The 12,948-nt window shown below is 33.2% G+C and overlaps 1 protein-coding gene across 3 annotated transcripts in view; it reads right to left on the bottom strand.

Annotated features, from left to right (window-relative positions):
• Nucleotides 1-12,948, bottom strand: part of SPATA6 (spermatogenesis associated 6) — a 212,580-nt gene that overhangs the window by 57,785 nt on the left and 141,847 nt on the right. For 2 of the 3 annotated variants that reach the window (XM_012000348.1, XM_012000347.1), the window contains one exon: nucleotides 10,091-10,190. In XM_012000348.1, coding sequence (XP_011855738.1) covers nucleotides 10,091-10,190 — 100 coding nt within the window. The remainder of the gene's footprint in view (nucleotides 1-10,090; nucleotides 10,191-12,948) is intronic. The other variant, XM_012000350.1, reaches the window with a different exon arrangement.

Raw genomic sequence — 12,948 nt, forward strand, 5'->3', positions numbered from 1 at the left:
TCACACCAGTTAGAAGGGCGATCATTAAACAGTCACAAAACAACAGATGCTGGAGAGGATGTGAAGAAATAGGAACACTTTTACACTGTTGGTGGGACTGTAAACTAGTTCAACCATTGTGGAAGACAGTGTGTAGATTTCTCAAGGATCTAGAACTAGAAATACCATTTGACCCAGCCATCTCATTACTGGGTATATACCCAAAGGAATATAAATCATGCTGCTACAAAGACACATGCACACGTATGTTTATTGTGGCATTATTCACAATAGCAAACACTTGGAACCAACCCAGATGTCCATCAATGATAGACTGGATTAAGAAAATGTGGCATATATACACCATGGAATACTATGCAGCCATTAAAAAGGATGAGTTTATGTCCTTCATAGGGACATGGATGCAGCTGGAAACCTTCATTCTCAGGAAACTATCACAAGAACAGAAAACCAAACATTGCTTGTTCTCACTGATAGGTAGGAATTGAACAATGGGAACACTTGGAGACAGGAAGGGGAACATCACACACCAGGGCCTGTTGCAGGGTGGGGCGAGGGGGGAGGGATAGCATTAGAAGATATATCTAATGTAAATGACGAGTTAATGGGTGCAGCACACCAACATGGTACATGTATACATATGTAACAAAGCTGCACGTTGTGCACATGTACCCTAGAACATAAAGTATAATTAAAAAAAAAAAACAAAAAAACGAATTGGTGTTTCTGAAGAGGAAGTAGTTTGCTTACATATGTAAATTTTTTTTCTCGTGGTAAAGGCATTAGAAAGCTGCTTAAACAACATTTATTAGTGGTGCCAAGATTCCTGAGAGGAGGTACCTTCAGAGAGGTGAGCTAATGGTTTGCATCTGAGTTTTTTTGTTTTGTTTCATTTTTTTTTTTTCCTGGAGGCATTTGTGGATTCTGAGTACAGAACAAAATGTCAAGTACCCATGCTTTTTTTAACCACAGGTCCACTGCTGCAGGCCAGAGAATCCAGCAGGTTTCTGGCAGTCTCAGTATGCTAGGACAAAATTAATGACTCTAGAGACTAAAATTCATTGAGACACAATGGGTGCAAAACTGAGCTGAATGTTCCCTCAAGACAGTTGCAGAATGTCTGAGACTATGCAGTACGGGGACAAAAAGCTAAGCAGAAAGCCTCTGAAAGGCAGAAAGGAGTTTTATCTGTCTTGCTGAAGAAGTAAGAATTACATACAGTAACTTTGAGAGGGAAGGGACCTAGAATCACACCAAATCAGGTAAAGGTACAAAGGACTGAAATTAAGAACTCAAAAACTTTGTAACCGTTTTACTTTGGAATATTTATCTTTACGGAAAAGTTGCAAAGACAGTATAGAGAGTTCCTACACACAGAAACTTCACCCTTCACTGAGGTTTTCTTAATGTAACATGTAACCATGGTGCATCTGACAAAACTAAGAGATTAACATTGGTACTGTACTATTCTATAAAGTGACAACTTAATTTGGATTTCACCAGTCTTTCCAATAATGTACTTGTTCTGTTCCAATAGAGAATATTCTATTACATTTAGTCATCATTTCTCCTTAGTCTCCTCCATCCTACCTGTGACAAGTTTCATTCATAGTCCTTCCTTGTTACGTGTGACTGACAATGTAGAAGGGTACTGATCAGGTATTTTGAAGAAAGTCCTTCAATTTGATTTTGTCTGAAGTTTTCTCACATTTAAACTACAGTTATGGCTTTGGCAGAACAATATCACAGAGAAACACCCCTCACATCACATGATATCAAAGGATATATGATATCAACCTGAGTAATCACTGATGATGTTAACTTTATCACTTCTTTAAGTTAATGTCTTCCACATTTTAAAACCATCTTTGCAAAATTTTAACAGTGAGAGAAAGCTAATATTACTCACTCCATTTTGCTTCTAAGCTCACAAGCTGACTGCCTTTGTTCATCCCTACACATAGGGCAAGCTCATCATGGGAGCAACTAAATTCAGTTGAAAGTTTAAATTTAAAGTAAGGATGATAATAGTCTCTTCCTGAAACTAACCCCCATCCTTGTTAGGGGTCTGAAATCGCCCTTTGTAAAGCAAAGGCCAAAAGGTTATAATTGTGGTAGGGTGGGTCTGAACTTTGCTAAAAAAATAAGCATGGTTAAACAATAACCTGTAATTGCTTGCTTAGCTTGCTTTTCTGTAGTGCTTACTGTCCCAGAGTCATGTAACTGGAGGTTTTAAAATTTATAACTTTTCCAACTGCTCCTGTACATAACATCACTACTGTGAAACCTAAAGAACTTTGAAGTATTTTTCAGATTTAGCATTTTGGCAGACCAAGAGATGCCACCTGGACTTGTGATCCACACCGAGGAACTGACTCAATTCATCCTGCAACTCCTCCCTGGAACCAACTCAGCTGCAGGAAGATAGTCTCAACACTCTTGTGACTTCATCCCTGGCTAATCAATTGCCTCAGTTCTCCAGCTCCCCAACCACCATAGCAATCTTAAAAACCTGAGCCTCTGAATTCTCAGAGGGGCAGATGTGGGAAATATCTCCCATCTCCTCACTTGACTGGCCCTGTTATTAAATACTTTACTGCAACTCCTGTTTTTCTCAGTGTACTAGCTTTTGTAGGCAGTGGGCAACAAGAACCTATTGGGTTATTACAATTTCTCCACCTAAGTTACTATTTGTCCTTTCCATGCACTGCTCATTAGAAGCAAGTCACTAAGTCCAGTGTCACTCCAGTACTCACTCAAGGGGAAAGAAAGTAAGCTCCACTTCCTGTAGGGGGTACATTATTCATAATCATTTATTTAGAATTCTGTAATGGAGATTTATCCATTCCCCCTATCAGTTATTCATTGTTTCACTTACATCAGTATAGACTCTTGGATATTTATTTTATTCTTTGAATTATAATCCAATTCTACTGCTTTGTAGTATTCCAATACTGACCACTAGAGGCTCATTTAGATTGGCTTCTGTGTCCTGTTGACATGCCCCCTCTCCCTCTCCATCACCTTTTTTGAGCAATTCTTCACTTTCTGCACTACAAGATGCTCCATGTTAATCCTGTATTTTCCCTACCCCAGCCCCAGAATTAGCCACTGTTACAAGAGTGCTAGCAACTTTTATTGGAAAAAGGTTTTTTAGAAACCAAGATCTGGGATCTGGATGTGCTCATTGCTATTGACACTGCTTCTGCCCTTCTGAAGGGCAGAGCTAGGAAATATGTATGTATACTAAGTCAGGTATACTTTCACATCTATTTATTTATTTCTGAATCAATCTATTTGTATATATTTTAAAATACACATGAATTAAAACTTATCTCAAACTCTAACCCAACATCACCGAGTTCATTTTAGCCTTCATCCTCCTGGTTTCTTTGTAAATTATTTTTCAGACAGTGAGAAATCTACTGTCTTTATCTACAGTTTATTTACTTATTGGTTCACCTCTAATACAAGTGTAAAATATTTTCAGAATTGCTAATCCTGTATGAAACACATTTATCTACTAGAGCAGGGGTTATCAAACTACTGGCACTGACTATTTAGTATGATATAAGAGCTAAGAATTGTATTTACATTTGTAAATGACTATAAAAATAGAATATTTTATGAAAATTCATGTGAAAATTACATGGAATTCACATTTTAGTGCACAATGATAGTTTTTTGGTACACGGAAATGCTCATTTGCTTACATACTGCATACGATTGCTTTCTTGCTACAACCATACAGCTGAGTAGTTGTCACAGGGATCCTACGACCCAAAAAGTAAAAAGTATTTAACATCTTACTGTCTACAGAAAAAGTGTGCTGACCCCTGACCTAGAATATAGTGACTATGTTGTGCTTTTTGTCTTAGCCTTACCATGTATGCATTTAAAACATCATATTCCAAAGTTATTTAGGTCAGTTAATTTAGGTATGTCTTACATTTTAATATTGTTATATTCATTAATTATGATAATCATTACATCCTTGGATGACACAACATCATGCTTTTTTCTTTTAATTTTCATATAGTAAAGTTAACTCTGATGTATATATCTGTGAGTTTTGACAAATGCTTAAAGTTATGTATTGATCACTCCCATACCAATCGGAACAGTTCCTTAAACCTGAAGATTTCCCTGTCAGGCTGGTCTCTCTTGTAGCCAACGTCTTCTGTCTCCCTCCTTACAAATTTTGTTACTTCAATAATGTCATATAAATAAAATCATACATGTAGCTTTGGGGATCTGGCTTCTTTCACTCAACAAGCCGTATTTAAGATTCATTATGTTCTGTGAATTAATAGATCATTCTTTTTTATTGTTGAGTAGTATTCCATTGAAGATAGACATAGGTTTGTTCACCATCACCAATAATTGTTGCCTCCAGTTTTTGGCAACGATAAAGTTTCTATAAATATTTGTGTACAGATTTTCAGGTGAATATAAATTTTCAGTGCATTTAGATAAAGACCTAGGAGTAGGATTGCCAGGTCATATGATAAGTATATGTTTCATTTTATTTAAAACTGTCTTATATAGTGGCTATACCATTGGTATTCCCAACAGCATTAAATGGAAATTCCTGTTGCTCCATATCCTTGTCAGCATAATTTTCTTGTTGTTTTTATTTAATGATTCTAATAGGCGTATAGTGGTATCTCATTATGGTTTTAATTTGCATTTCCATTATGACTTCAGCATGTTTTAATGTGTTCTTTTGGTGAAATGCCTGTTCAGATCTTTTGCCCATTATTTAATTTGGTTATTTATTTTCTTTTTGTTAAGTCTGGATTGTTGTTTTGTGCTTTTCTTTTTTTCCTAACTCTGGATACAAGTCCTAACTCATATATGTGATTTTAAAGTATTTTCATCCAACTTGTGGCCTTTTTTTTCTCTTAATAGTGACTTTCACAGAGCAAATTAAATCCAGTTTGTCAATTTTTTTAACTTTATGGATGTTGTGCTTGCTATCTATATAAAAACTCATTGCCAAACTTAAATTACACAGATTTTCTATTACATTTTCCTCTAGAAGTTTTATAGTTTTACATGCAAGGTCTATGATCTATTTTGAATTACATGCCAAGGGGCTTTTAAAAAAAAATCCAGAACCATTTGTTCAAAAGATAACAAAAACAAAGTCATCATTTAATTGGCTTTACACTTTTGTCAAAATCAGTTGACAGTATTTACATGGGTCTATTTCTGGAATCTCTATTCTATTCCTTCGATATATGTGTCCATAATTTACTCAATATAACACAATCTTCATTACTGTGCTTTACTGTAAACATCTTAAAATTAGGCAGTGAGTCCTCCAGCTTCATTCGTTTTGAGACCATTTTGATTTTTTAAGTTTCTCTGCCTTTCATACAATTGTTGAATAAGCTTGTCAATATCTACTAAAAACATGTGCCAGAATTTTGATTAAGATTGCATAAAATCTAGATATCAAATTGAGATTCAAATATTGAATCCTCCCATCCATGAACATGTTATGTCAACTCTACTTATTTCTGTCTTCCTTGATTTCTTTCAATAGTGTTTTCTAGTTCTCAGCATACAGATCCTACACATACTGTTAGAATTTTAGCTAAGCACTTAAATTACTGCTGGTATTATAAATGGCATAGATCTAACTTAAACTTTCAATTGCTCATTGCTGGTATATAGAAAAAAACTGACATTCCTTCTTTCTGTGACCATGCTCAATTCACTATTTCTATGAGCTTTTCTGTAGATCCTTTAGAGTTTGTTTATTTATTTACTATAAATAATCATATCTTCTGCAAATGGTTATGTTTCTTCCTTTCTAGTCTTTATGACTTTTATTTTACTTGCCTTATTACATTGCCTAAGATTTTCAGTATGATGCTAAAGAAAACAATGTTTTCTTTCTGAACTTCGAGAAAAAGCAATCAGTCTTTCACCAGTGAGTATAATGTTAGCTATAGGTTTCCAATAGATGCTCAAAGGAAGTTCACTTCTACCCCCACTTTACTAAGAGTTTTTATCATGAATGGTGTTTAATTTTATTGAATGCTTTTTCTGTGTCTGCTGAAACTACATATAAGAAATATGCTTTTTCTTAATCAGTTAATAGGATAAATTTACACTGCATTTCTGCAATAAGTCCATTTAATTGTGATGTATTTTCATTTTTACATACAGATGGATTTAATTTGCTACTATGTTTTTGGGAATTTTTGTATATATATTCATGAAGGCCATTGATCTGCATTTTTCTTTTCTTGCAATGTTGTTGTCTGGTTATAGCATTACAGTAAATACTGACCTCATAAAATGACCTGGGGAGTTTTCCTTCTTCTATTTTCAGGGATGTGCAAGACTGGTATTGTGTTCTCCTCAAATTTTGTTTGGATTAACCAGAGAAACTATCTAGGCCTCTCTCCTTGAAAAAGTTCTTAACTATGAATTCAATTTATTTAATAGATGTACAACGACTAATATTTCATTTTCAGTTAATTATTGTATTAGTCCATTTTCATGTTGCCGATAAAGACATACCCGAGAATGGGCAATTTACAAAAGAAAGAGGTATAATTGGACTTACGGTTCCACATGGCTGGGGAAGTCTCACAACCGTGGTTAAAGGCAATAGGGAGCAAGTCACATCTTACATGGATGGCAGCAGGCAAAGAGAGAGCTTGTGCAGAGGAACTCCTCTTTTACTCATAAGACTTATTCACTCTCACGAGAATAGCTATAGGAAAGACTTGCCCCCATGATTCAATTACCTCCCACAGGGTCCCTCCCACAACACACGGGAATTCAAGATGAGATTTGGGTGGGCACACAGCCAAACCATATCAGTTATAGTAATTTGCATTTCTCCAGGATTTGCCCATTTCATCGATCAAAGTTTCAACATCAAAACCTCACGAAAAGCTTTCATCAAAACTTCAAAATCAAAATTTCACCAAAGTTTTAACATCAATGCAAATATGGCAGAATACAGAATTAGCAAAGAACAGTTTAAAAGTAAATATCCAAACTGGAGAGAAAAAAATAACGAAAAATACGAATATAGGCATAAGATACATATGAGACATTTTAAAGATTTTTATGTAAGTGCAATTTGAAGTTCTAGAAAAATAGCAAAGAGATATTGGGATGGAAGCAACGTTTAAAGAAAGAATGGCTAAGAGTTTTCCAAAACAGATGAAAGACATGAGTTCTGCATACTGAATGGATATTAATTCAGTAAAACCACATTTAGATAGATCATAGGAAAACTACTAAACACAATGCAAATAGCACATCTTACATGCAACAGAAGGGGGAAAGCCATATTATTGCAAACAAATAATAGCTGACTTTTCAACAGATACAGAAGCAACCAGAAGACAATGGATTAGCTTCTTTTAAATGCCAAAAAAAAATGACTATTAACCTAGAATTCTACATCCAGAAAAACTATTGTGCATAAATAGAACCAAGATGTTTTCAAGAAAAATCAGAATTCTTATCCAGGAGTCTGACATAAAAAGAAGCATTAAAAAGAGTTCTTCATGTTAGAAGGAAAACAATTCTAGAACCCAAATGGAAACAGTGAATTGCAAGAAAGAATGAATAATAATATGTGATTAAAATAAATGTTACTAGATGAACACAAATAATTTCTTGTGTTTTATACATGTAGAATTAAAATGCGTGATAACAGATAAGCAAAAAAGAAAGCAGATTAAAAACAGTTAAATGTTTTCATGTTCCCATATTATTGGAAAAGTCATAAAAAAATAATTTGTCATGTATGTATGTTGAAATAAGGCAAACAATAACAAAATAGTTTAAAAAGAACCATGAGTTAATACAAAGGAAAATAAATTGTTTAAAATTTTGATTAATCCAAACACAAAAGACAAAACAACCTACATAAAAATACTCGATTTTCATTCTTGAAAAAAAAAATTCACACAGTACTTACAAGTACATCCTTTACATATAATGACATAAACCAAAGACTTGAAAAATATATACCATGCATATACTAGACAAAAAAGCTGCTATAGCTATACAGCTATATAGCTATATATAATATCACCTATATATATATATAGCTATATATAATATCAGATAAATACACTGTGAAACAAGGAATATTACTAGAGATACAGAGGGACATTTCATAATTAAAGTTCCATAATCCATCCAATGACATAGTTTCAAAATATATAAAACAAAATTAAGGGAACCAGAAAGTAAAACAGACAAATCTATAACAACGAGACTTGAATCTTTCTCGAAATGTGACCCCTAGCTACCACTATGTGGAAAAAAATAATTCTAAATGGTTCATATATTTAAATGTTAAAGAAAAAAGGCCTTTAGAAGACATATGAGAAAGTCTTAAAGTAGACAAAAACTATAAAGATGCTAATCAAAAAGGAAAAATGATAAACTGTATTCATTAGAATTAATAACTACTTTTAAGCAAAAGATACTATTAAGAGTGAAAAGATAAGGCACAGAGTGGGAAAAGAAAATTGCAAAACATATATCTAAGAACTCATATGAAGCATCTACATGGAAATCTTACCTAAAAATGAAAGACAGACAATCCAGTAGAAAAATGAACAAAGGACGTGAACACAAAAGGCCAATAAGAATATTCACTCATCACGGGACACAGAAAATTAAAACCATTATATGATAAATTACTTTTCACTTATCAAAATGCCAAATGAGAACACATAGAAGCACAGACACACACACACACACAATCAATCAATCAAAGGAGTAGGGAGGATGTGAAACAAGTAGAACTCTCCCACATTGGTAGTGGGAGTGTAACTGTTAAAACCATGTGCAATGTCACCCAAGGACATGTGCATACTGCTTACAGCAGCTCTGTAACAGCCCAAACCCCAAACAAACTAAATGCCCAGCAATGGAGGAATGAATAAATGGTAGCATTTTCATACAATGAAATGTATTGTATGATTACATTTTATTTATGGCAACAAGAATGAACTACTGCTACACTGCCATGTAAAACAAGATGTCTAAATTTCAAAAATGCTTGAATTGAAAAACCAAAGAGAAACAAGAATAAAAAAGTAGACACTGTAGGATATCATTTATATAAAGTTCAAAACATGCAATATTATATTTTGCTACTAGAAGATAAATAACTTTGTTAGAAGTTTAATAATGTTTACACTTGGAATGGCAGTAGCTGGCAGGAATAAGAGGGGCTTCTGCAGAACTGCTTTATTTCTTGATCTGGTAGGTAGTTTACATGAGACTGTTAGTTTTATAATTTATCAAGCTGTTACTTACTATTTGTAATTTTCTATGTGTTCTTTTCTACACTTTGAAAAGAAGTTTAATTTTAAAAACAGCATGTATATAGAAACTTAAAACTGTAAAAACTGATCCCAAGGTCATATAAACCCCTTATATCCCCCAAGACTAATCTTAGTGTCCAACACACATTGATGATAAATGATTGCTTTTTAAACTAATGAATGAAACAAGAGATCCAACACAAAAAAAAGTACTGTCATTATTTCCCAGCTGTTATTTATATGAATGCTTATCTGCTTTTTCTCAGAAAATATCCTCAAATAGATTTTTTTGTAATATTAAACCTGACAAACCTGACCTGCTCTTTTCCTCTTTTATTCAATTAACATACAAATTAACTGAGAAGTTTCTTCAAAATACATACCTCTCACTACCCCCTTATGCTACCATTTAGAATTAAATATATCTGCAGCAGATGAAATTGCTTTATACTGAACCATGAAACAAGAGTTCTCATATTTTGAAGGCTGTGAAATAATTATCATCAAGTCACTATGTACTGAAACTTTATAAGATAATTATCACTAATACTGTTCATAGTTCAGATGGTCTATTTCAAACATTTTGCATAATGACTTAGGTCAAGCAGGAATTTAGATATGTTGCCTTGGGCAAAACCACTGATTTCCATCAAATGGAGCTTTCTTTCTTTTTTTCTTTCGGGTGACTAAATTTTATAAGCTTTAGGCATCTTTGGTGGTTTTCTTGACCTATTATAAATAGCCTCCGAAAGAAAATTTTAGAAACTAACATATAAATGTCTTTGATGAGCCTGATGTGATTTCAAGACATTTTTTACCCGGTCATGGATCTCATCGCAGTTTGAAGGTGAACACCAGTCAGAATGAAACCTGTAGGCATAAAATAAGTTTTATTTTTATTACTAAAATCAGGTACTGATTCTACGCTATACTATCAAGTTTTCACCATATGTTCACCAAATAGTCTGAATAAAGGTTGGCATACATTTGGGAGAACATACCTACATATCTGATGATTTCCACACGTAATTATCTGGAGCTTTAATTAAAGATACAGATTTTCATATTAAAACAGTAATTCTCTGTACAATGCCTTTACATATCCTTCCTATTCTCTAGTAATCATACCCTCAAGCTATGTGAAAAAATTCCTTTCTGTTGAGAAAAAAATACCTAATTTTATGAAATGAAACAAAATGTATATAATAGATAAAAATATTTACAATTTAATCATGCTTATTTTTTCAGAATGCAGAGCAACACAGAAGTTAAATGGTTTCTTTTCAACACAGATGATATCATCTCTCTAGTCTCAGCTATGAATAAATGCATCTAAAAAACTGAAAAATATGACTTTATTATTAGAGTCTGGGGGTTGAAATTAAAGATGTGAAAGAAGAAACAAAGCATCCCTTTCTCTTTCCTATGCCCTTCTCAAATTCACAACTGACATTAGTATAGATAAATGACTTTATTTCATATAATAATGAAATAGGTAAAATGTTGCTATGTTGCTTAAATCTTTGCCTTTTTTTCTTCCCAGTTTGTCCTTTTTTTTTTTTTTTTTTTGAGATGGAGTCTTGCTCTGTCACCCATGCTGAAGTGCAATGGCGCAATCTCGGCTCACTGCAACCTCCGCCTCCCAGGTTCAAGCAATTCTCCTGCCTCAGCCTCCTGAGTATCTAGGATTGCCCGCCACTACATCTGGCTAATTTTTGTATTTTTAGTGGAGACAGGTTTCACCATGTTGGTCAGGCTGGTTTCGAACTCCTGATCTCGTGATCTGCCCGCTTTGGCCTCCCAAAGTGCTGGGATTACAGGCATGAGTCCAGTTTGTTCTTAAAAGCTAAAATATCATATGTTTATACAAAGTATAAACCACTAAACAGGATAAATGTTTTATATAATCTACTTAAAAATGCAATAAATAATGAATAATCAATTATCTAAATTTTAATCTCCTGTATATGCAAAAGCAAGTTCTATTGCACCTATGAAAAATAAATTAGCAGACTTTGTTATTTGCAATATATATAGCACATCTTGGAAATCTGAGATCCAACTATTCAGCTGTGAGGATCCACTGGATCTCTTCAATGATACTATTAGAGGATCCACTAGTCTGTGCTGTGGGATAAGGAATGCCTGCTTGCCAATCTAATTTCATTTATAAAAGTCAAAACTTTAAGCATGATTCAAAAGAGTATCAGCTCCTTTTTCAGTAGATTTGCTAGTATTTCTTGGTCTAATTTTAGTAATAACTCAAAACTTGACACAAATTTTAAATTATAATATTAATATTTACACATTGAGAAGGAAACAACTTCTGAAATATAACACTTATAACCAAAATTGAAACCATTTTATGTTGTGCTAACTTCACTGGAGGAATTTCTTAAATGGGCACAAAGCAAAACCCACCTTCACTATAAATAAAGAAATTCATTTGATTAAAGCCATTGGGAAAGTTTCTAAAAATCTGTTTATATACACGATTAAGGAGTCAGCATTTTACTGCAATCTTAGAGAAAACTTATTTAATTTCAATAAATATTTACACAGATAAACTCCTATAACTGTATGTTCTGTCATACAGCGCCCACGCAAAACTTCCAATTTTGCCTGGAACATACAATCTACATTTACATCGGTTTAAATTGTTTATTGATTTCAATAGATTGTATAAACACCCTACAAGTATACTGCTTAGTGACCTAGAAAAAGCCATTTCAGAGAATGTCTTATATTTAAAGATGCGGTACTGAGTGTTGAAAAGAATAAAATGTTTTTGTTCCTAGTAGTATGCCTCAGACATTTTATTTTCCTTTAGAGACTAATCTAGATATTTAGAAAATACACTCAAATCAAAGGTGTTCTGCTTTAGTGAAAGTTAAAAAATCTTATCTGTCATGCCTGCCCCAGAGAGTATACCAATAAAACGTTAATTTGTATAGGGAAATTCAAAACTAAATTGCCACTGTATTATTTTAAAATTACCTAACCTTCCTCAAGTTATAGTTAAAATAGGTAATGTTTAACATTAGAATCACTCATTTTCTTCTAGCAAGAACTTACTACATCTATCATCCTGAGTGAAAATAATGTGTAAATGCCACCGCTATCTACTCTAAGCCCTTTCCCATACTGAAATATGAATAAAGGGGCAGCTAACTTTAACTGTCATCAATGAAGAATTTTTGAATATAGCCTCAATGACAAATTTATCAATCCAGAAAAGATTGAGGTCAAAAGCTGGAACAAAATTGTATACAAAGATAAAGTAACACAGAACTAAAATTAATACTGTACTAGAGTGGTAGGTTTACAATTGGAGAGTTCTACAAAATATGTGAAAAGGTAGAAAAATAAAAGTATTTATAAAAGTAAATAAAAACATAAATTTATAAAAGTAAATAATACTCATTTGTAAAAGTATTTATAAAAGTTTATTATAAAAGTAAATAAAAACATATCCAAGGAAATACAGATTTAAGAAATTCTGGAAAATTTACAGAGATGATAAAGGACCTAATCAATAAAATCACTAGAGATGATTTCTAAAAGTTGATAAAAAGAAAGGAGCACCAACTGTATGTCTAAACAGCTGGGCAGATGAGGAAATCAAGGA

This window comes from Mandrillus leucophaeus, unplaced genomic scaffold (assembly GCF_000951045.1).
Source record: "Mandrillus leucophaeus isolate KB7577 unplaced genomic scaffold, Mleu.le_1.0 Scaffold626, whole genome shotgun sequence".
Lineage (NCBI taxonomy): Eukaryota > Metazoa > Chordata > Mammalia > Primates > Cercopithecidae > Mandrillus > Mandrillus leucophaeus.